Below are 25,660 nucleotides of genomic sequence, written 5' to 3' on the forward strand. Positions count from 1 at the left end.
GGAGGAGGATGCCCGTATTTGGCAGGTAAGAAAACTGAGGTTTAGACAGCCACAATATTGTGTTAGTGAATACACTGGAATTAGAAACCAGATTTGCCAGCCCATTGCTGTTTCCATAATACCATAACATCTCAATTTGGTGTTTTGAGATAATGGTTGTAAAAGTGCTTTAATGATAAAGTATACAAAGATCAGGTGTTGCTGTAATATAAAATAAACTTTGGCTTCAGTTTACTAAAATGAGAATGTGAAAATAATCAGCATGCTTTGGGCAAAGGCAGGGAGGAGATGATAAGTGAAAGTCAAGTGTGAGATGGTTATGTTGATCAAGTATATTTTACCCATTTAGTGCAGAGTATTGTGGTTGGGTTGGGATTTTTACGGTAGCAGTTCCTAACCCTCAGTCCCCTGCTTAACAGTATGATGACTGGGCATGAAAATGTGGCATGGTGGTTGTCATATTGTCTCCAACTGTTTTGTGTTTTACACCCGGGATTGATGTATTTTTTAGTCAGAGATGATTAAGAACTCAGAGGTTTCTTTTGGCTAAAGTTAAAACATAAGAATTCAATGCTCTTGGAGCTTAAACTCTTTAAGTATGCAAAAAGTAGGACATGCAAATGATACACTTTTAGACTGAGAAATAAGTAGGCCTTCTAAATAAATAAACATCTATACCCTGTCTAAGTGTACTGTTCACACCAAGGGTGAAAGGGAGTAGGAAACTTGACTAGGAGAGGTGTTGTTTCTTTCACTTAGAGAGGGGCCACTTCTTAGAAGAGGAGAAAATTTAGAGGTTCTTTCTTTAGTAGGGAGGAGGGAGGAAAACTTCAGAGATCATGGGGTGAGTTGAGGAATGGGAGAACCAAATAGTGAGAATATGAAGTTAACATTTAGGGAAGGGAGGAATGAAGTGAACGAAAAGGGGGAAAATAGGACGTAACATAGGAGGGTTTTGTTTATGTTCCTTTGTTAAATTACTGTGGTTCTGGTGGTGATTGGGAGCCAATTACAGGGTTTGGGGGAGATAAGAAAGTGATTCTGGAGAGAAGAGTAAATCCAATTTGATCAGCAGCATGTGTAATTGATGAGAAGGGAAGCAGTGTTCCAAGTTAATGAGGAAGGTTGATGTACTACTATTTAAATAGACCTAACACTTAAATAGACCCATTATTTGTGTCAAAGTAGAACTGCATTTTAAAACTTGAAATGTCTTCATGTATGAAGGAAGAAGTATTTTGTGTACTATTAAACATTGCTTGGGTTCTGGTAGATTCATTGCAAATTCTCTCTTTCTCTAGGGTTTGGATTCAGGATTTGTTCCTAGTGTCCAAGATTTTGATAAGAAACTTACAGAAGCTGACGCTTACCTACAAATCTTGATTGAACAATTAAAGGTATGGCGTTAATTTGTATATTAAATTTATATAAATAGAAAATGTTACTGAGCTTGATTTTTTAGTAAAAACAGTTACTTGATGTTAATTTACAGCCCTCGTGTGGTTCTTCAGCAGTTTTTAAAGCAGACTTGATAGGTGACTTATTCAAAGGTCTTTGTCTCTAATTATATTAGTAAATAGCATATTTACATAATGCTTTTTTGGTCATTAAGAAAAAGGTAAATATGTAGGCATAATTAGAAAAAAAATAATTCTAGATTTGGTTCATATTCTGTTTAAAATTTCCACGAAACTGTGTTTCAGTGGCTCAATTTCTTTTTTTGTTTGTTTTTTGAGATGGAGTCTCTTTCTGTCACCCAGGCTGAAGTGTAGTGGCATGATCTCGGCTCACTGCAACCTCCGCCTCCCGGGTTCAAGCAATTCTTCTGCCTCAACCTCCTGAGTATCTGGGATTACAGGTGCCTGCCACCATGCCTGGCTAATTTTTATATTTTTAGTAGAGACAGGGTTTCACCATATTGGCCAGGCTGGTCTCGAACTCCTGACCTCGTGATCCGCCTGCCTCGGTCTCCCAAAGTGCTGGGATTATAGGCGTGAGTCACCGTGCCCTGCCTAGCAGCTCAATTTCTAATGCTTTTTTAATTTGAGGGAGATGGAATATGGGGAAGTGATTTTTCTACCTCCTTTATCATTACTGAAATGAATTGTCTCCTTCAGTTCCTACTTAAAATTAATTAAAAGCAGAGGTGCTAGGAAAAGGACTGTTGATAAACTTCGAAAACAAAGCAGAAAAAAACTTCAAGTTTGAATTGATAGTTCAATTTCTTAAAAGTCGTCTGTTTTCTTTTGGTTATAATTCTTCCAGAGTGATTGATCTTGACCAGTTAAAATGATTTCATATGATAGAATTTGATACAGTAGAATTTGACTTCGATTGAGTGCCTTGAAAAAAAATACATGTTGTCTTGAAAATAACATATAAATCATCCCTGGACGAAATGTGTTTAAGAACTAATGTTTGCTTTTCTGTGTTTAGTGAATGTACACGGTGTAGTAAAGTGACTTGATACTATAACCATTTTTAAAAATCTTGTAGCTTTTTGATGACAAGCTTCAAAACTGCAAAGAAGATGAACAGAGAAAGGTAACTTCCATAACCATGATTTTGACGAAAAATTGTAAATTCCACAGCCTTTTAGAGAAGACTAAGTACCTTAGTGTGTTTTTACTTATTATAATAATATTGACCTACTATAGTATTACTGCCATATGGACCTCAAGGGCACTTTTCTGATAAATTTCTGTTATGGTTTCTTAAGTAAACAAAAGGATAATGTACAGAGTTGTGGGAGTTGTTTTGTTTTGTTTCATTTTGAGACAGAGTCTTGCTCTGTTGCCCAGGCTGGAGCACAGTGGCACGATCTCAGCTCATTGCAGCATCCACCTTCTGGGTTAAAACGATTCTCCTGTCTCAGCCTCCCAAGTAGTTGGGATTACAGGCATGCGCCACACCTGGCCAATTTTTTTATTTTTAGTAGAGACGGGGTTTCACCATGTTGGCCAGGCTGGTTTCAAACTCCTGACCTCAGGTGATCCACCCACCTCGGCCTCTCAAAGTGCTGTGATTACAGGTGTGAGCCACCACACCCAACCTAGAGTTTTAATATAATACCTTTTCTGTATTATATTCCTAGGAGTAAGTTATTTCCTTTTCCTGTATCATATGTTGAAGGTAGAAAGTTATTATATTTACATATGGTCACTTCAGATACCAATAAACCAACCAGCAAGAATATTCAGAATAAATAAAAAGCCATATATGAAGAAACAAATCATGTTTTAATTATGGGTTTAATTATGGTTCTTTATTGTCCCCCACTTGCATTTCTGACAGCTACTTTGTAGTTTGCATATTGTCTTTTTTCTAATTAACATTTTTCCCCTCCTTGGCTATATTTCTTTTTTTTTTTTTTTTTTTTTTTTTGCTTTTCTGTTGACTATATAGCCTTGCATTTGGCTCTTTTATACCTGTTAATAGTAACTCATGTTCTAATTCACCTTTCATTCTTAGTTTTGGGATTTAGTCCCATGTCATTTTAAAACAACTTAGGAAAGAGAAATGTGATTTCAAAATAAGTGAAATTCGTAGAAAAACCAAAAGTTGTTTTCAGGTAAGGAATAAGAATTTTTTTGTTGTTGTTGTTGTTTTTTGTTTTGTTTTGAGACGGAGTCTTGCTCTGTCACCCAGACTGGAGTGCAGTGGCACGACCTCGGCTCACTGCAAGTTCTGCCTCCCGGGTTCATGCCATTCTGCTGCATCAGCCTCCTGAGTATCTGGGACTACAGGTGCCCACCAACACGCCCGGCTAATTTTTTGTATTTTTAGTAGAGATGGGGTTTCACCATGTTGGCCAGGATGGTTCTCGATCTCCTGTCTTCATGATCCTCCCTCCTCGGCCTCCCAAAATGCTGGGATTACTGGCTCGAGCCACCATGCTCAACCAGGAATAAGAATGTTTTATATTATTCTTACAAACCTTAAATTGAATCACATAAATTTTATTAAAGAGGGTATATAATTCGTAAAATGTCTGGAATTTTTATACAAGTAATTGATTTAGATAAAAAACAAAATATAACAAAAAGTACTCTCTTTCCAACTTGTTTGTACTCACTTAGAATGAGTACATTTTGGTAAAATTCTTTAAATGACTAGCCAGTAAAAAGCAACTGTGCTTCTTTGTCCTTCTGATTATTTCTGTTTAAACTTACTATTTTTCACAGAAAATTGAAACTCTCAAAGAGACAACAAATGTAAGTTATATATTTGATACACTCTGACTTTGCATTAGAAAATGTTTTAAAATGTTATTTCTATTTTAAGCTGCCACTATTGATGACAGCAATTGAAATGTTAGTTTTTATGAATTTATACAGGAGTGCTTAAGCATTGATTATTTTCTAAAGGAATTTAAAATAATGCTAATAGAATAAGCTCCTTAATTGAAATTGACTTCATGTACCATTTACCTGTTTCTGGTCTTGTCTGAAACCTTGGATAAAACGTGTCATCCACGCACAATGGATATATTATTTCATATTTTTAAAAAATTAATTTCTTTAGCCGGGCGCGGTGGCTCAAGCCTGTAATCCCAGCACTTTGGGAGGCCGAGGCGGGTGGATCACGAGGTCAGGAGATCGAGACCATCCTGGCTAACATGGTGAAACCCCGTCTCTACTAAAAATACAAAAAAATAGCCGGGCGAGGTGGCGGGCGCCTGTAGTCCCAGCTACTCGGAGGCTGAGGCGGGAGAATGGCGTGAACCCAGGAGGCGGAGCTTGCAGTGAGCCGAGATCGCGCCACTGCACTCCAGCCTGGGCGACACAGCGAGACTCCGTCTCAAAAAAAAAAAAAAAAAAAAAAAAAAAAATTAATTTCTTTGATTCTTAAGACAGGGTTTTTACTATGTTGTCCGGGTCTCAACTCCTGGGCTTAAACGATCCTTCTGCCTCAGCCTTCAAAAGTGGCGGGATTGGCCGGGCATGGTGGCTCACGCCTGTAATCCCAGCACTTTGGGAGGCCGAGGTGGATGGATCACCGGAAGTCGGGAGTTCCAGACCAGCCTGACCAACATGGAGAAACCCCGTCTCTACTAAAAATACAAAATTCGCTGGACGTGGTGGCTTATGACTGTAATCCCAGCTACTCTGGAGGCTGAGACAGGAGAATTGCTTGAACCTGGGAGGCAGAGGTTGCAGTGAGTTGAGATCGCACCATTGCACTTCAGCCTGGGCAAAAAGAGCGAAACTCTGTCTCAAAAAAAAAAAAAAAAAAAAGTGATGGGATTGTAGGCATGAGCGACTGCAACTGGCTTCTTTCTTATTAAAATATATTGTAATTCAAGTTTTCTGATAGAGTGGACTTCTGACATATAATGGGCTACTAATGAGATGTGTAGCTTGCTCAAAATTTTAAAACAGGCAAAATAATAATTTGATTCACCAGTGTTTTGACAGGATCCTTTATTCTTTTTTTAAAGAAACAGGGGTCTTGCTGTGTCATCCAGGCTGAAGTACAATGGTGCAGTCATAGCTCACTGCAGCTTCAAACTCTTGGGCTCAGACAGTCCTTCTGCTTCAGCCTAGGGCTGTAGGCACATGCCACCACGCACGGTTGATTTTTATTTTAATTTTTTGTAGAGAGGGGATTTTGCTATGTTGCCCAGTCTGGTCTCCTGGCCTCAAGCGATCCTCCTTCCTTGGCCTGCCAAAGCAGTGGGATTACAGGTGTGAATCACCATACTCAGCCCATCAACTTCTTAGGTAGATTTCTTAGGGTTGCTGCTGTTGATGTAAGAATCTGGAAGTTAATCAGATTCGTATGTCTTTCTGTTTGAAGTGTTGAAAAACCATTTGGAGCCAGGCACAGTGGCATGTGCATGTAGTGCCAGCTACTCGGGAGGCTGAGGCAGCGGGATCGCTTGAGCCCATGAGTTTGAGGCTGTAGTGTGCGATAATCATGCTTGTGAATAGCCACTGCTATCCGGCCTGATCAGCATAGTGAGACCTTGTCTCTTAAAAAAGAAAAAAGAAAAAAATATATATTATTTGGTATAAATTAACAATTTGTGGCATTTGTTAAAATTCATAGAACTGCTAATGAATAACTTCATTTGACATTATCAGCACACTAGAACCCACTAGATCCAAAGAGGATATTTCTCGTGTAGTATAGACTTAAACACTATACATTTGAACTGATTTTTATATTTTAAGCTTTAATATTATATATCCATTTTATTTGAGCCAAAATCCTAAAATCAGTGTTTTGTTTTTATAGAGCATGGTAGAATCAATTAAACACTGCATTGTGTTGCTGCAGATTGCCAAAGTAAGTAAATTTTACTTTCAATTACCTTTATGTATAGAGTTCAAAAATTAAAAAGACATTTTTCTTTAATAGTGAAAAAACTCAGATCTGAGACATAGTACCTTTCTACATTAAACTGTATTGTGAGCTTATACTATGGAACAACTATTGTGTTTGGATGTTATCTTAGCTACTGTTTCTGGTAATGTCATTTCTGGTAGCTGAGAAGGAAGGGAGCATGTTTGAATGACTCACCCCTTCCTTCCATTTTATCCATTATCACTGCTTGGAACAGGGACATATTTTACAAAAGCTTCCACAAAAAAAGTTTTTCTTAGAAAATAGAGAAGTAAGTTCTTACAGTTATTGTCCATAATGAAGAATATAATAGAGATATATTTTTAAAAATTATTACAGATTTTTTTCTGGTCGTGAACTATATTAGTGGATTTTAATTGTTCTTTATTCATGAAACAATGTATTTTGAATTATTGTGGATTAAAAATTTCATATATGTTGTCTCTTTTTCTGAAAAATTTTGGTGTATTCAACCTAAATATATATTTTATTGCCTGAGATTTTCTGAAATAAGAATATTATTGTTTGAGAATAGGAATTTTAAAAAATATTTCTACTTCACTACATGCCTTTATTTCCAGCAAGGGGTGGGTGACCAGCTCTGCAGCCAAGTTGAGAAATGTTGTTTGAATGAGTTTATAATTACTCATCTCTTTTACTACTTCAGTTGCATATGTTTGTTTGCCAAATCATAGAGACTTTTAACCTACTATTGTTAATGACACAATAGCATAGGACAATCCATTTGTGTTTGGATAGTAAGGATATTTAGCTTGTAAATTAAATGGGGCAATGTCATTTTCTTTTGAGGCCAGATTTAAAATATATTTTTTATTTTTCGAGACGGAGTTTTGCTCTAGGCTGGAGTGCAGTGGCATAATCTCGGCTCACTGCAACCTCTGCCTCCTGGGTTCAACTGATTCTCATGCCTCAGCCTCCTGAGTAGCTGAGGTTACAGGCATGCACCACCACACCTGGCTAATTCTTATATTTTTGGTAGAGACAGGGTTTCACCATGTTGCCCAGGCTGGTCTGAACTCCTGGCCTCCCAAAGTGCTGAGATTACAGGCGTGAGCTACCAAACCCAGCCCAATATATTTATACATAAAGTGTCAGAACTTAGGGCTTATGTTCTGTTTCTCGATGTTAGCAATACCTAGATTTCCTATGTATGTGTCTAAATTTTTCATTTCCTGTTGTAGATCATAGTATATTCCAAAGCCAAGCAGAAGGGAAGATAGGATTGGTGGCACAAAAGAGATAAGGTTTTTATTTTAGTTTTTCTTGGCTCTGGAATTACATAGGTGAGTAGAAGCACCTACAGTTATCCAAAAGTTTACCTGTAGATAACCAGTAAACTACACCATGCCCTGAGAGACTAGGTATTTTAGGGAATCCATACTGCCTTCTCTTGAAGATTGGGGAAGCAAAGGAGCTGATACAGTGTTTAGGCTAGTTTGGGTGATCTCTGAAAATCATTCAGGACTTTAGATAGTTGTATAGTAGGTTAGCCTAGCCTATTTCAGTAGTTCACTGTTTAGCCACTCATCAAAAACATTTTTAGTGTAATTTGTACTTGCTACCTGTCTGTGTTAGCCCAGCTTAATAAAACTACGTTTTAGGGTTCTTCGCACTGGGTAACTTGGATCACATAAATGAAATTTGGCCTTTTATTTATTCCAGAAGGAAGTTTTATTGTTGTTAAGGCTTCTTATGTACAAATACAATCCTCAATTATATTTGTACCGTATATGGACTCTGTTTATATCTTTAAACTCAATTTAAATGTACATGAGACCTTGTCACTTGCCAGCTCAAATACCCCTGATGTTTTCCATCTCATTTGTAAAGAAATAGAAATTACTTACGTTCACTGCCCTCTTAACCTGTCTCCTACCCTTGGTCACACCATTCCAGTAACATTGGCTCATTTCTTTTTCTCAGGCAAGACAAGCTTCCCCCCAACCCCCGCTTTAGGAATTTTTACTTGGTTTTCCCTCCACATGATGGGCATTTCCCACAGATTTCCACCAGGCTCACTGTCTCACTTTATTCAGGTTTTTACCACAAGGAACATCTTTGGAAAGACTTTTCCTGACTCCTGTATCTAAAATAATCTATACCTCCCACTGGTTTCTTTTTCTTCGTGGCCTTATATCACTCGTCAGGTTTACATGATATATTTGTTTGTTTATCTTTTTATTGGCCGTCTACCCTAGAGTACAATCTTGGTGAAGACTTTGCTCGTCTTACCACTTACATTAGTCTGCATGGGCTGCCATAACAAAACCCCATAGACTGGGTGGCTTAAAAAACAGAAGTTTATTTTCTCACTGTTCTGGAAGCCAGAAGTCCAAGATCAACATTCTGGCCTGTTCAGTTTCTGATGAGGACTCTTCTCTTGGCATGTAAATAGCCATGTCTTCACATAGTCTTTCCGTGGTGAGTATGCACAGAGAGAGGGAGCATGCACATATGAGATAGCAAACTGTTTGGTGTCTCTTCTTACAAGGACACTAATCTTATTGAATCGAGGCCCCATCCTTATGATCCCAGTTAACTTTAGTTACTTCTGTAGAGGTCTCATCTCCAAATATAGCTACCTTTGGGGTTAGGGCTTCAACATAGGAATTTGGGAAGGGACACAAACATTCAGTCCATAACCCCATTGTATCCTCAGTACCTACAGTTGCTTACCATATAGGAGGTGCCTGATAAATAACTGGATTACTGAGTGATTTTTCTAATGCATTACTTTTAATGGTTGCATGGTTTAGTATTTTCACTATATGTGTGATTTTTTTTTACTTAGCCACCTCTCTGATGTGCTGTGATGACCATCCCTATAAACTAATCTTTAGGTAAATTTAATCAATTAATCTGTGATTAAAATAAAAGATTTTAGAATAATAGTGACAGTCAACTTTGCATAGTCTTAAAGAGCATGGATTATGGACCTGTACTGAGTATGAATCCAAGCCCCACCCCTGGAGGAAGTTTATTTATCCTCGCTGTGCTTTGGTTTATATTCCATATACAAGAGGGATAATAATAATGTCGTCTCTTACTGATACTGTGAGACTAAATGAATTATTATTTGTGATGCTCTTGGTAGCTGGCATGTAATAAGTTCTAAATAAGTGTTTATTAAATTTAAAAAAATAGAAGGATGCAAATTTTGAAGTGACAGTAACACATCTGGTAAAAATTGGAGAACTTCCATTGAGTACTGATGGAAATATAAATTGTTATAGCCACTTTGGCAGACTGTTATTCACTGGCAGGTTAATAAAATATCGGAATCAACTACTTTGAGGGAGATAATGCCATTTGAGACCCCAAAGTGATATGAGAAGATAGCTAATTTGATACCTTTCTTGCTAGGGGCTGATTAGTATCAGCTTCTTAGAGGTGGCATGCTGTAAGTAAAAATTTTAATTTTAAGCTCTTTCCAGTTTTGATTCTTTCATTTGAATTCCCACTCCCAGTAGATTCTCTCCTGCCTAAATGATTAGCGTATTGGTTCCCAAACTTTACTGCACACTGGAGTCATTTGGAAATCAGTTCTGATTCCTGGCTCCCACCCGTAGACATTGTTATAATTCTCTTGTATGGGGTATCACCTGGGTATTGGGATTATTTTAAACCCCTGGGTGGTTTTAATGTGTAGCAAAGTTTTGAGACCACCTGGTTAGTGGAATTTTCAAGTGGGCTTTGTTATCTCAGAAGACATCCTTCCTTTTACCCTTGGTGGAGACAGCTGATGTTCTTCTCCTGGGAGACTACAGTGGAGCTGGGGGGTAAGGGGAGAGAACGGGAGTAGGGCAGGACAGAGCGAAGATAAGCTAGGAGGCCTCTGCGGGTGGAGACTTAACCAGTATCAGAGTCAGGTGATGTGACCACATACCACAACTCAGAATGCCTGTCAGAATGGCATGTGCTAGGGGGTTGACTATGATTTACCAGAGCACTATTTTTGCATTGTTTAATTATCACTGAAATTGAAAGGCTGTGCTAGACATGCTTTAGTTATGAGATATAGTTGCTACAAATTTAAACTCTGGTTGATTTTCACCAGTTAAATCATGCGGTAAAACAGTATTTCAATACAATTAAAATCAGGCACTTTAAATGGTTATTCTTATAGGCAAAGATAGAGACTATTAACATTTTTCAAGGTAGACACAGATCAATTTGATTTATGTAGTTTTTATAATCTTGCATAAAATAGATGCAAATAAATACTGTTGATGACTTAGAATTTGAGGCTTTAATTTTGTCGGTTCCTATTGAATATCCTAAGTCTAGACCAGTGCTATACAATAAAAATATGAAAGCTATAAATATAATTTAAAATTTTCTTATAACAACATTTTAAAAGGTAAAAAGAAACAAGTGAGATTAATTTTAATAATGTATTTTATTAACCCAATATACCAAAAATACTATTTCAACATGTAATCAGTATAAAAATTTACTAATGAGATAGTTCATATTCTCCCTCTCTCTTCTTTCTTTCCCTTTCTCTCTTTTTCTAAGAGATAGTGTCTTGCTCTGTCACCCAGACTGGAGTACAGTGTCACAGTCATAAATAACTCACTGTAACCTCAAACTCCTGGGTACAAGTGATCCTCCTGCCTCGGTCCCCTGCGTAGCTGGGACTACAGGTGCTCACCACAGTGCCCCACTCACTAATTTTTAAATTTTTTGTAGAGACAGGGTCTCGCTTTTTTGCCCAGACTGGTCTCAACTCCTGGCTTCAAGTGATTCTCTGTCCTCGGCCTTCCAAAATGCTGGCGTGGCATTACAGGCATGAGTCTTTCTCTTTTTGTACCAAGTCTTCAAAGTCATGGATGTTCTTTAAGCCACCCAGTCTATGGTATTTTGTTATGGCAGCCCACACAGACTAATACAACTGGTAAGACGACCAAAGTCCTCACCAAGATTGTACTCTAGGGTAGATGGCCAATAAAGAGATAAATAAGCAAATGGTTTATTTCAATGGTTTTTATTATATTTACAAAATTGTACAGCCATCACCATAATTTAATTTTAGCATACTTGTGTCACTGCAAAAAGAAACCCTAGACCTATTAAGCAATCATTTTCTATATAGATTTTCTATATAGATGGTCCCTGACTTAACAATGGTTTAACTTAGGATTCTTCAACTTCATGATGGCAAAAAAGTAATATGCATTTAATAGAAACTGTACTTTGAATTTTGAGTTTTGGTTTTTTCCCAGGCTACTGATAATGCCATATGATCTTCTCTCACTATGCTGGGTAGTGGCAACAAGCTATAGCTCCCAGTCAGCCACATGATCACAAGGGCAACCAACTGAAACTCTGCAAGATGGTTTTTGCCCAACTATAGGCTAATATAAGTGTTCTATAACACATTTAAGGTAGGTTAGGATAAGCTATGCTGTTTGGTAGGTTAGATGAATTAAATGCATCTTTGACTTATTGTATTTTCAACTTCAGATGGGTTTATTGGGAGGTAAACTCCACTGTAAGTTGAGGAACGTCAGTGCCTCCCTTTCTTTTCCAACAGCCTCCTACCCCCCACCCCATCCAGCCTTTGGCAACTATTAATCTGCTTTCTCTCTCTAGATTTGTCTATTCTTGACTCTTAATGTAAGTTGCATATTACAATATGTGGTCTTTTGTGACTAGCTTCTTTCACTTAACATCATGTTTTCAAAGGTTCATCTGTGTAGAGATCACTTTTGCCTGGAATTTTGAACGTGACTAGAGTTCTACGGGATATTTCTACGATGAACTTAGTTAAATCCCTATATAGAAAAATAATTGCCATGCTATTGGTGTTGATTTTTGTGTAGCCAGTGTTAGAATTGTGTTTGGCTCAGAATGTACACATGGAATTAAAATCTTAATGGAGGCAGAGAAATCATGTTCTAACATTGTTACTTACCTAGTAAATAAGCTTTCTTGTAGGAGAAATACACAAGGAGTTACTTAATTGTAAGAATAAAGTTAATATTTTTAACATTTTTCCTTAAGGACCAGAGTAATGTGGAGAAGCACGCAGATGGAATGATAGTAAGTTTAATCTAATCTTTTTGTTTCCCTTTACTTCTGCAGAGCATTATAACCAGTCATATCAGGAGAAGCCTGAATTACTACTCATTTTTCAATGCCAACTACTCACTGCTTTTTGTTGTTGACTCTCGCAATTTCCTTTAAGCTCACATCTTTCAGCAATCATTTGCAGGGGAAATGACAGTCTTAAAATTTTTCTAAGTGTGGGTTCAGATTGAATCACTTTGCATGTATTAACTTGAAGGGTTAATCATGGTATGAATACTCAGCTTTTTCAATTAAATAATGCATAACTCAGTGCCACATTTCTTGTCTAATTTCTTTTTTTCTCAGATGAAAGTGGGGTTGGGAGGGAGTACAATAGTGAAACACACCTTAATCTATTTGAATATGTTTATAGGTTCCTATTATTTTATCTTTTATTTTTAGTTTTTGCGTGTGTGTTAACTATCATTGTTAATGTGGTATGTACTGCATTTTTGTTGGAACAATTTACAACATGAATTCTTTCTCTTATAGCCATCTTCTTACTCTTTCCTCTCTCTTATCTTTTTACCTTTTCCTTATATTCAACTTCCCCTCTAAAAAGAAGGAAGAAAATTGTATTGTTAGTATTTCCCAGCTGGAAATAAAAGAGTTTGAAGGTTTATGGTTTGTGATTACCCTAGTTTTATGGTAACTGAGTGACCTCTGTTCAGTCTGTATTCCTGAAGCAGGAGGCAGCCTTTTTTTTTTTTTTTTGTCCTAGACTTACAAACGCCAGCTTGTCTGAGATCTGGAAAAGCATTCTGTAAATTTTCAAAAACATCTCATGATTGTACTTGAAAGGATGAGTATGTTATCTTTATATTTGGTTTTAAAACAATTTTAAGTTAAATCTGTGTTTGCATATTTCTTAAGAAAGCAGAAGTAAAGGCCGGGTGCGGTGGCTCACGCCTGTAATCCCAGCACTTTGGGAGGCCGAGGCGGGCGGATCACAAAGTCAGGAGATCGAGACCACGGTGAAACCCCGTCTCTACTAAAAATACAAAAAATTAGCCGGGCGCGGTGGCGGGTGCCTGTAGTCCCAGCTACTCGGGAGGCTGAGGCAGGAGAATGGCGGGAACCCAGGAGGCAGAGCTTGCAGTGAGCCGAGATCGCGCCACTGCACTCCAGCCTGGGTGACAGAGCCAGACTCCGTCTCAAAAAAAAAAAAAAAAAAAAAAGAAAGCAGGAGTAAAACAAACATGTTTGGAATTTGAATTAAATATATCAGAATTTTTGTCAGTTCAAAGTATGATCCATGGTGATATAATACAGTTGTATGATATAAATGTAATACAAAGTGAAATATTTCTTCCTGAGATACCGTTGAAGATTGTTAGCCTCATGGGAAAGGACTCTATGTATTGTCTAGCATTATATGATCCCCAAAGACTCCAAAGGAAAACCTTGTTGGCTGTTATTTTTATCTCTTTTCCCTCAAAGCCAAATTAGTTATATTATGTTGAATAAAAGAGGCAGGATTTTATAAAACATACCAAAAACACTTGATAATTTGCAATGAAAAACATCTAGAAAGTTCATGCTTATAGAAAATTTAAACTAATAGAAAAATATCTTTGAATCATTTGCCCAGGGACTAGAGCATACTTTCCTTAAGAATTTTTATTTTGAAAAAATAGAGGAACTGTTCATGGAATAGGCCTTAGAGGCAGGCTGCTTGGATTCAAATAAAACAGCCCTGCTACTCACTATCTGTGACCTTGGCAAATTACTTAACCGTTCTGAGTCTTAATGTCTTTTCCTGTAAAGAAAACTGAAAGGTTCTACCATAGAAGCGTGTTGTAAGGTACAGAACAAACACATAGTATTCAATAAATATTAGCTATACATACATGTATGTGTATGTACAATGCATTGTAATACATGGGTTTCATTAATGTCACAACAGATGAGGGCTGAGTAGTAGTATTTTTGCTTCTCAAGCTCTGCACATTTATTTTTAAAGCAAGTTGTAGAATGTAATGTGACATATTTTAGCCTGAAGTTGACTGACCAAGGACTGGGGATAAGTGTAGCATCGTTATTTTTTCTATGAAAAACAACAATAATAAAAAGATCAAGTACTTTTAATATACATGCTGTCAAAAGACAAAATTACAACAAATTGAATCATAGATCGAATTGGCTTTTATTCAAGATGCATGGATTGGGTCAGCCTCCATTCTACAAAATAGAATGAGAGGTCCCACTGGGCAATGGCAAACAGTGGGTTTTGTAAGGTGAGAACTGTAACAGGAAAAAATGCTGATAACATCAGATTACTTTTAAGGGTTAAAACAGAGAGCATTTCCATATTACACTGACTCAGGTAGACTGGAATCTCCTATTTTCAGAAAAAAAAAACTGGTCTATTTTGGGATCCACTTGCTTCCTTAGAGTTTTATGATACGGCATTTAGCAAGAGTGACTCCATTTTGGTTTGGTCTAATCTGTTGGGCCCTAGTACAAGGGTTCAATCCAAAACAGTAGCCTCCCATAATTTTTGTTTAACAGTGCAAAAAGTTTTTAAGTGTTTTCTTTGGTTGACCAGCCTAATTGTAAGAACATTTCATCTGGAAAATAAAAGATTACATCCAAAAGATAATTCTGGTCCCTTGTTCCAAAGTTATTTTATTTCTTATTCCCTTCAGTGGGAGGGGTAAGGAGGTGTGACATATTCTTACTCCTATATATCAAAGCGTTAATGGTGGAATTTTGTCTTTGTAAAGCATTTGGAGTTATTTTCAAGAAAAGTGCTGTGTAAACAAGGAATTTATTTTAGGAACAGCTCCAGGTTTGTTGAGATACTTGTTTAGTTATTATGGCTTGGTCTGCTATCTGAAAATAGAATCAAAGTAATAACCAGAAAGCCCTTAGCACCCATATAAAACAGACTATTTTGCAGACTGGGAAACTGAGGCCCATAGAGGATCAGAGACTTAAGGATTCTAAGAAATTAAAAACTCCAGGTCTCTGTTTCTTTGCTTTTCTCAGTGCTTCAAAACATTCCCCACTTCAGTTTCTTAGTTTTTTGTTTTTTGGTTTTTTTTAAAATTATTATTGATTGTTTTGGGGGTATTTTCTCTAAGTGTCCTTCATTTTTCAGTTAAAGTATTTATGGCAGATAAACTATTGTAGTGACAAGAATCAGAATTCTTGTGTTCAAGTCACTTGATTGAAGAGACCTTATTTAATGAGTTTTAGATATTCATGCAGAAAGAGGGCTGGGTTTTTTTGGTTTTAAATATTTTTCGTTTAACAGTTCTGAAAACAATGTGTGTGTTTGTTTTTCATATGGCCTGGAAAAAAAATTTTTTAACTTAGACATTACATGAGAATGCTACAAAAACTTTACCATTACCTCAGTTTCTATTATTAGGTGATTTTAAGTTTTTACAACTGCTTTTTTGGGCTTATTCGTTGGCAAAATCTTTCTGTTATATTTCCGTTTTAGTATCTTCTGTTATAAGCACTACTTAATATATATGTGAAGTTCAGTTTTCCAGATCAATTGAAGCTAAAGAACTTACATTTTTATTTCTTGAGTTTGCCCAGTTTAGTCTTCTAAATGGTAAATGTAAACTTTGCTGTGGCAAAGACCTTGGTTTAACATGTACACACCCACCCCCCAACCCTATCTGTAAGTTATGGAGTTTTCTTTTTTAAATGCCTTCATGCTGTCAGAATAATTTCTTGACTTAGAATCAGAGAATCCTGGACTTTTCTCCCCTCTAAAATTAACTACATGTCTGAATTTTTTTCTCCCTCTCTTCTGAATCCTCAGAAAGCAAGCCCTCTTCTCTACACTCCCCAATTAGAAGATACATCTCTTTCTCTTTAGTGACCATAAAACTAGACACACAGGCGGCCTTCTGCATCTGTGGATTCAACCAACCGTGGATTAAAACTATTTGAGGGAAAAAAAAAGTACCTCTTTGCTGAATATGTATATACTGTTTTCCTTGTCATTATTTCCTAAACAATACAGTATAATGGTGACTTATATAATACTTACATAATATTAGGTGTCATAAGTAATTTAGAGATGATTTAACTTATATGGGAGGGTATATGTAGGTTGCATGCAAATACACCATATTATATCAGGGACTTGATTATCTGTTGATTTTGGTATCCTCAGGGGGCGCTTGGAACCAGTCCCCCTTGGGTACCTGAGGAGTGACTGTACTGTGTGATGGCAGCAGTATGGGATGAAAGATGAGATCCTAGTGGTGCAGGTACATTACTTGGACATTTGGTGTAACTCACCAAAAGTGAAAGAAACAGAGAAACAATATTTGTGGTGAATTAAGAAATTGAGAAGCACTGAATTGAATTGAGAGGTGGTTTTGACTTCCTGAAATCTCCCCACACCATTTTATAACTCCTCAGTTTTTCCATTTAGCTTTACCTTCTTCTGTGACAGATATTCATTCATTTTCTTTCCTTACTATGCTTTAAGAAACTCTTACACTTCTGTATAGGTGTTTCATTTCCTCTTTTCATTTTGATCAACATATCTGTATAGCTACCCTCAGGATTTTGCAGTCATAAATGTGGGCATTTGGGAGGGTAGCATGAGAACATTTAATTAAAAATAACTATACTGTGTTTCTTTATCTTAGAGTACTATTAATCCTGTAGATGCAATATATCAACCGAGTCCTTTGGAACCTGTGATCAGCACAATGCCTTCCCAGACTGTGTTACCTCCAGGTAATTGGGGAAAGTGTTTCATAGATTCATTAATGAGAAAAAAATAATTTGTGTGGCTGTCATAGCAGTCTTAGCTATTACTGTTTATTTTTGGTTTTCCTTGTTTTTAATAAATAAAAGGACTCAAAAAATAATACAGCCAAAAGTGAACTGGAAAAAGATGATAGTGTTTTGATATTGGGGCTTTACTGAAGTGTGATGAGAGTGGCTTTGGTATTCAAAGTGAGATAGAAAACAAACGTGGTTACTAAGATTTGGATTCACTGGTAGGACAGAATTCTATGACTCAGAATTCGTGGCTAGCAAGGAAAAAGTACTATACCTTATTCAGGATAACCCAGGGATGTTCCATTTTGGGGTATTCTGTGTAGCTCTGAACAACACAAATGGTATGTTCATGGTAGATTTTAAGATAATGAGAAAGTGAAGAAGGAAATTTATGATGCCTACTGATCACATGACATCTGGGTGTGATTTTTTGTTTGTTTCATTTGTTTGTTTTTTGGTATGGAGCAATAAATGCAATTTTTTTTAAACTGGCAAAGAAGGGCTCAGGGCCAATACCTAGCTACGCTGACTGATTCCTTTTGCCTTTTTGTTGTATCCAACATTTCTGTGTTTTCAATGATGGCATAGTGAAGTCAGAAATTGTACTATAAAAGGGAAAATGCTTTTTAAAAATACTAGTAAGTGTGTGAAATCCTTTTGTGAGTTTTTACTCCTTAAGTGAATTAGCTTAAGCTACCTCTTGGGGCTAAAGACGGGGAGGTACTGTACTCCACTTCTGATTTTATGTCGTTTGAGGCTCAGAAACACATCGTCATCAGAATCATTTGTTGGTTTTACAGCGTAGTTATGCTGCAGTATTGGCCTACTGTGGCTGGTCTTTTGATATCCTGCCTAGTATCTTAGTACTCTGTAGCCTATCATCGAGTTTAAGAGGCTAGGAAGTCAAAAGGAAGGAGTAGCATGGAACTAGACTTAATGAAATAGAGTTTCAAAAATTACTCACCTTTCGGATTTTGAATCCCAGACAATTACAGTCAATAGAATGTATGTTTGGCTGTTTCTGTACCTTATTTTATATGTTCAAATCTCCTAGAACCTGTTCAGTTGTGTAAGTCAGAGCAGCGTCCATCTTCCCTCCCAGTTGGACCTGTGTTGGCTACCTTGGGACATCATCAGACTCCTACACCAAATAGTACAGGTACAGATATGCATAATTTCTTTATTTCTCGTAACTCTTTATTAACATTTGAGGTTTGTTTGTGATCTCTGATGAGGAGGGGGGAAAGTTAAAGAAATGTGTTGTATATTTCTGTTGGAGATATCTTAGTTTTAACATTACAGTTCCACACATGAAGTGGTTAGCTCTGTGTTTGAAAGAAAAGCTTCAGTAAGTAAGTATTATTTATTTATTTTTAAAATTTTTTAATTTTTATTTTTGAGACAGGGTCTCACTCTGTCACTCAGGCTGGAGTGCAGTGATACGATCAGGGTTCACTGTAGTTTTGACCTCCCAGGCCTCAGTCTCCCAAGTAGCTGGGACCACAGGCACACACCACCACACTTGGCTGATTTTTTGGTTTTTGTAGAGAGGAGTCTTCCTATGTTGCTCAGGCTGGTCTCAAACTCTTGGGCTCAAGCAGTCTTCCTGCCTCAGCCTCCCAGTGTGCTGGGATTATACAGGCATGAGGCACCATACCTGGAATAATAATAATTTAAATAAAATAAAATATTACAGTTTTGTTTTTTACCTTAACATTTATTTGGTGATCTATGTTGACTTTCTGAAAAATTTGCTCCAGCTAGACTTGCGTACTTTCTTATTATGAAGCTGACACAGAAGTGCACAGAATAAAAACGGAAAGTCCTCTTTACTCTCCCCCCAGTAATTTGCATACGTGTGTGTGCATTTACACTTAATGTTGTGTATTTTTATTGTTTTTGTTTAAACCTAAGTTAGGTAATGTGTTTCTGTAACTTGCATTTTTCCTTTAACAAAGAACACTTAGGGCACTTTCCATGTTTGTAAAATTAGGTCTACAGCATTCTTTTTACAGCTGCTTAGGCAGGTATTGCTTGTTTTTTCCACTGATGGACATTTAAATTTTTTCCAGTGTTCTTCCACTATAAACAATACTTCAGTGATATCCTTGTACAGCACCTTTGTCATATGTGTATTTTTTTAGAAAACATTTATCAATCTTTCACCTTTTTGTCAGTTTTATAGTCAGAAAAAAGATACTTCGTTTTAATTTGCATTTTTGTTTGTTTTGTTTTTTTGTTTTTGAGATGGAGTCTCACTCTGTCGTCCAGGCTGGAGTCCAGTGGCACCATCTCGACTCACTGCACCCTCGACTCCCCAGGTTCAAGCGATTCTCCTGCCTCAGCCTCCTGAGTAGCTGGGATCAAAGGCGTGCGCCACCACGCCCCCACCAGTTTTTGTATTTTTAGTAGAGACGGCATTTCACTATGTTGGCCAGGCTGGTCTCGAACTCCTGACCTCAGGTGATCTATCCGCCTTGACCTCCCAAAGTGCTGGGATTAGAGGTGTGAGCCACCGCGCCCAGCCTGTGTTTTCTTAATTCGTTTAAGCTTATGGTCTTTATTTTTTCTCTGTTTTACAGGGATACTATCAGTGTTAGATACTAGATTTATTCTTGTTTTAAAATTAATTAAATACATGTTGAATAACTTGTAAAACAGAATTCAAGGATGCATCTAGCACTTTTCACACTGTTAAACCTGGAAACTAAAACCAAAACCACTCTTGAAGAAGTGGGAGATAAGCTGCTTTTGTTCATCCTCAGATTTTTTTCCCGGGTAGGATTTTTCCTATGTAATAATGAATTTTAAAAATTGTGATTTTAAAATGTGTGATTTTAAAAATTTGAATTAGTAAAAGTACTGATGCTATTACTTTGGTCTTTACTATTTAACAGCATGGGCAGGTGCCTTTGAATTTTGAAAGAAAAAAAAGTAGCTCCCTTACTTGAAGCTCTTGGGAAAAGGCTGATAAGCAATTTGAATAATGAAATTGAAATATTTTGGCTGACTTCTGTATTTCCTGAGCTGTGTCACCTCTTCTTCATTTAAAAAAATAGTACTTGTTTGTTGTCATTTGTATTTTTATGTCAGAATTTTGAAACAGCCAGATTTCTAAAATTTTTCTGTTTGGAAATACATAAAACTAGCAACAGACTTTGAAAAAGTGAGAAGCTCTTCTTACGTACATTAATTTTAGTAAAAATTATTTCCAGAAGATAATCTTCTGAAAACTATTTCAGTTGAAGATATTTCAAAAATGTAACACTTTAGATAGATTAAAAGAAAATTTTAAAATTAAATTTCTGTGATTTATATCTTATTTGATTTTTCATCCTAACTTCATTTTCTCCACTTTCCTTTCCCTTCTTGCTAATACAAAAAAGAAATAAAGGAATAAGATAAAATGTTTACTCTCCTAAGTAAATCTTAGATCTTTTGTTTGCAGTTCCCACTCAAACTTATTTTCTTCTTAGGTAACATTTTCACTTGTGTGATCACCTGGAATATTTGCATGCTACTTAATCATTTGCAATTCTTGGTCAATTTTTTTTTAATTCCAATAAGAAAAAGCTGCTTTTCTCTCTTATTTTTTCTGTTCGGTAATAAAAAGAATATAAAGTTATTTACTAATAAGGTGAGCTACCTTTGGAATTTCCAAAATAAGCATTACCTTTTAGGGGTTAAACTTTTTATGTTATCTTTTTAAAATACCTTTGTGAATGTGATGACTAAATGTGGCAAACCCATGTGCTCTTTTTCATAACTATTGAACCATAGATACAGGAATGGGCAAAAAATCTGTGACTCTGGATCCTTTTTTTTTTTTTTTTTTTTTGAGACAAGGTCTCACTCTGTTTACCCAGGCTGGACTGCAACAGCAGAAACACAACTCACTGCAGCCTCAACCTCCTCAGATCAAGTGATCCTGCCCCAATCTCTCGTGTAGCTGGGACCACAGGCACATGCCACCATGCCCAGCTAATTTATTTATTTGTTTTTTTAAGAGACGGGGCTCTCACTTTGTTGCCCAGGCTGGTCTTGAACTCCTGGCCTCAAGCAGTCCTCCCATCTGGTCCTCCCAAAGTGCTGGAATTACAGGCATGAGCCATTGTGCCTAGCCTGGATTCGTTTTTATTGCTGTCTTCAATTTCTTCCAGAACCGTGGCCCTGGCTTTCAAATTGCCATCAGTGTCTTAATAGACTTTAGTCTTCACTAGACATCTGTAGATTAGCATAAATTGCCTGACAGCCCTTAAATGCTCAGTAAGTTCAATTGATCTTAATACTCCATTTGTTGACTGGTTTGATACTTTTCTGTTCTTGCTTTACTACTAGACAAGGTACCAGATGATCATCTCAGAGATTAGATGGCAGTCTTCTTTCTCTGGGTCTTCATTAATTTCCATTTCTTTAGTTAGACTGTTTAGGAATAGAAAAATGTTCTTCTGAATCTTTTCATTTTCTGCATTCTTGTCGTAGTAGCCCTCTATTTTTATCTCCACCTCTGACCCCTGACTTAGGTGGAAAAAAGAGAGGAATTTGGATGGTGTGTGCATTTTCCTTGTGATTGCCAGAAAATATTGAATGATAGGAATGTGATATCCTGCAATATTTTAATGTTTATGTGGTCTTAATATTCTTTGCATTTTGCATTCCCAGCGGCTCACTGCTGCATTTTTAGGTATCTGGATCTGCAGTGTAAAATAAGAGCCCTGGCATCCCACTGGTAATCGTATCTGTTGTGGTACTTGCAACTCCACAACTCATATAATCAGAAGGGCCCCCTTCCTAGTATTAATGATAATCTTTATAGAATGGGGACATAGCTTTTTGTTTCATTAATTTAAAAGGCTGTGTCCTTATTTTATATCATGATTTGCCATTTTCTGTGTGGAGTTTAAATGTTGATTTTCTTTATAAATAGTGTAGCAGCTTTTACAAACTTAACCAAACTCTTTCTTGATTTTAGAAAAGTCTGCTTTGACTCCATCTCACTAGTCTCTTCTCTGTCACCAACATTTTTCTCTAAACCCTTTTAACTTCCTAGGCAGTGGCCATTCACCACCGAGTAGCAGTCTCACTTCTCCAAGCCATGTGAACTTGTCTCCAAATACAGTCCCAGAGTTCTCTTACTCCAGCAGTGAAGATGAATTTTATGATGCCGATGAATTCCATCAAAGTGGCTCATCCCCAAAGCGCTTAATAGAGTAAGTAGATGAACAGAATATGTATTTAAATGATCCTCCTTGTTTTTAAAAATCTAATTTGATTTTGAGACTAGTGTTAATGACAGACTTGCCTCATCAGTTATTATTTGGGAAAATTAAAAGTGCAACCTTTTTAATAGATATATTGATATCTGTATATCAATATGTTGATTTTTTTTTATTTTATTGATATATAATATCAGTTTTTTTATTAATATATAATAGTTGTATGGACAACTTGTTTTTAGTTGGCTTGTTGAGCAAAGCCAATTCTGTGAGAGTTTTGATTTTAATCCTAAGTTACTCCAAATGGAATAAATAGCATCACCTCTAGTAATATGCCAGTGTTATTAGTTGAATCTTGGCCATTTCTGCAGTACAAACATTAGGAGAGGGTCCAATGAGAGTGAATAAGCTATGAAGCATTATACGAATAAGAGGTTTCTATTACTTTTTTTTTTTTTTTTTTAATTAGAGTGGAAATATTCAATACCTATCAGCCAGGCACCGTGCTAGGTTGATAACGAGATTACAGAGACCCAGGCCCTGCCCACAGGGAACTTTTGGGGGAATAGGCAGACATTTATAATCTAATGGAATACGTGGTATGGTTTCTTAGTCCCTTTAAGCTGCCATAACAAAAGACAGTGATTTAGGTAGCTTATAAACAACAGAAATTTATTTCCTACAGTGTTATGGAGCAAAAGGGACTTGCTGCCCTGTATAGCACTAGAAGCCATGACTAAGTCCCAGGTTTTTGAGGAAAGAAAAGCTTTTTATTGCAAGTCTACTTACAGGGAAACATAAGTCCACCTCAAATCTGTCTCTCTGCGCTGGCTTTAAGGCACTAATTTTATTTAAAAACGTTCAGGGAGGCCAGGTGTGGTGGCTCATGCCTGTAATCCCAGCACTTTGGGAAGCCGAGGCGGGTGGATCACGAGGTCAGGAGTTCAAGACCAGCCTGACCAACATGGTGAAACCCTGTCTCTACTAAAAATACAAAAAAAAAAAAAGCCAGGCATGGTGGTGCATGCCTATAAATCCCAGCTACTCAGGAGGCTGAGGCAGGAGAATAGATTGAACATGGGAAGCAGAGGTTGCAGTGAGCTGAGATCACACCACTGCACTCCAGCCTGCACGACAGAGCAAGAGAGTCTGTCTCCAAACAACAACAAAAAGAAGTTTCGGGAGCCGGGTGTGGTGGCTTATGCCTCTAATCTCAGCAATCTGGGAGGATGAGGCGGGAGGATCAGTTGAGCCCAGGAGTTTGAGACCAGCTTGGGCAACATGGTAAAACCTTGTCTCTAAAACAATACAAAAATTAGCCAAGTGTGGTGGCACATGCCTGTTGTCCCAGCTACTCGGGAGGCTGAGATGGGAGAATCGCTTGAACCCAGGAGGTGTAGGTTGCAGTGAGCCGAGATTGGGCTGCTGCATTCCAGCCTGGGTGACAAGAGTGAGACTCCGTCATAAAAAAAGAAAAAAAGTAGAATTACTGATATACTTTCATTTTACTTGCGTTTGTTGTAGATATATTAATAGTTGGCTTAGTTTTTGTTGGGAATTATTTCTAATTCTGCTTTCTCAGAGGCTGGTACTGTTACTATAGCTAGGGTTTTTGCTTTTTAAGACAGTACAAATTTGGAAATAATTAAATGTGAATTTGCAAGCTAATTACCTTCAGCCAGTCCTTAGGCCTTGAATGCTGGTTTCTTTAAATAAGAAATGTTGCATTAAGACTCTAGTTCTCTTAAGCATGCACATGAATTGAGAAATATAGCATTTGTATTATGACTGTATCATAACTGCTCAAAATGTTAGCACATATATGGAAGATGACTATTGCTTCATGAAGTTTTTTGACTTATGATCAGTTCAGCTGTTGAATGTGGGAAAAAGTGAAATATATGTGGTCTAGGTGAATATATATGGTTAAGACGTGGAAGGGAGGTTTAAGTCTACAACTAAAGAAGACCAGTATAGCAGAAAGAGCTTAGTTTAGCATATTGATTACTTTTCTTCATTTTGAATGTTAAAACATAAACTATTAAGAAACCATTATTAGCAGTTTGCCAATAGAAATTTAATTTTGGAAAAACGTTTTTATAATAAAGGGATTAAAAGAAAATAAGCATTTGGAAGAAAATTCCAAAATTACAGGTTATTATTAATTTATGAAGGGTTCAATCATTATTGTATTTAAAAGAGAATTAAAGAGTTTTTATTTATGTATTTATTTTTTTGAGACAGGGTCTTGCTCTGTCACCCAGGCTGCAGTGCAGTGGCGCAATCTCAGCTCACTGCAAGCTCCGCCTCCCGGGTTCACGCCATTCTCTTGCCTCAACCTCCCGAGTAGCTGGGACTACAGGTGCCCGCCACCACGCCTGGCTAATTTTTGTATTTTTAGTAGAGACGGGGTTTCACTGTGTAAGCCAGGATGGTCTCGATCTCCTGACCTCATGATCTGCCCACCTCACCCTCCCAAAGTGCTGGGATTACATGCATGAGCCACTGCACCCAGCCTTTTTTTTTTTTTTTTTTTTTGAGACGGAGTTTTGCTCTTGTAACCCAGGCTGGAGTGCAATGGTGTGATCTCGGCTCACTGCAACCTCCGCCTCCTGGGTTCAAGCGGTTCTCCTGCCTCAGCCTCCTGAGTAGCTGGGATTACAGGTGCCCACCATGCCGATCTAATTTTTATACTTTTAGTAGAAACGGGGTTTTGCCATGTTGGCCAGGCTGGTCTCGAACTCCTGACCTCAGGCTGTCCGCCCGCCTTGGCCTCCCAAAGTGCTGGGATCACAGGCATGAGCCACTGTGCCCAGCCTAAAGACAATACATTAGCTGTTGTTCTAAACAAAGTTCAATTGACTATCACTTGCTAATAAATCACTCATCTATCCATCCTTTAAAAGCATATGACTATATTCAGTAAAAACTTGATAATATGTGGTTAGCTCTTGGTAACATCACTGATAGACACTCTCTGAACCCGGTATAAGGGATTCTCCCAAAATTTCTATGAAATCAAAACATTTAAAACACTTGTTGTACCTGTAATAGGCAGGTCTACAAAGTCGTGCTCAGGCTCATGGGCTCCTTCTATTCCTGCTGTTAAGGTTCCTTCTGTGCTTTCCCAGTACCCTGTCCCATAATAAACACACAGTTCATTAACATCTCTTTGAACGGGTCCAGTGTTAAGTTTTTATGTCCAACTAACCCACTCTGTGTTCCTTTTCTCCCTCAATTTT

At 37.3% G+C, this 25,660-nt stretch overlaps 1 protein-coding gene across 20 annotated transcripts in view; it reads left to right on the forward strand.

Moving 5' to 3' along the window:
• Positions 1 to 25,660, forward strand: part of OSBPL9 (oxysterol binding protein like 9) — a 166,666-nt gene that overhangs the window by 121,370 nt on the left and 19,636 nt on the right. For 8 of the 20 annotated variants that reach the window (XM_031668563.1, XM_031668557.1, XM_031668574.1 and 5 more), the window contains 8 exons: positions 1,302 to 1,397; positions 2,497 to 2,544; positions 4,185 to 4,214; positions 6,241 to 6,291; positions 12,376 to 12,414; positions 17,064 to 17,154; positions 18,257 to 18,361; positions 22,253 to 22,412. In XM_031668563.1, coding sequence (XP_031524423.1) covers positions 1,302 to 1,397; positions 2,497 to 2,544; positions 4,185 to 4,214; positions 6,241 to 6,291; positions 12,376 to 12,414; positions 17,064 to 17,154; positions 18,257 to 18,361; positions 22,253 to 22,412 — 620 coding nt within the window. The remainder of the gene's footprint in view (positions 1 to 1,301; positions 1,398 to 2,496; positions 2,545 to 4,184; positions 4,215 to 6,240; positions 6,292 to 12,375; positions 12,415 to 17,063; positions 17,155 to 18,256; positions 18,362 to 22,252; positions 22,413 to 25,660) is intronic. The other 12 variants (XM_031668562.1, XM_031668599.1, XM_031668561.1 and 9 more) reach the window with 3 other exon arrangements.

This window comes from Papio anubis, chromosome 1 (assembly GCF_008728515.1).
Source record: "Papio anubis isolate 15944 chromosome 1, Panubis1.0, whole genome shotgun sequence".
NCBI lineage: Eukaryota > Metazoa > Chordata > Mammalia > Primates > Cercopithecidae > Papio > Papio anubis.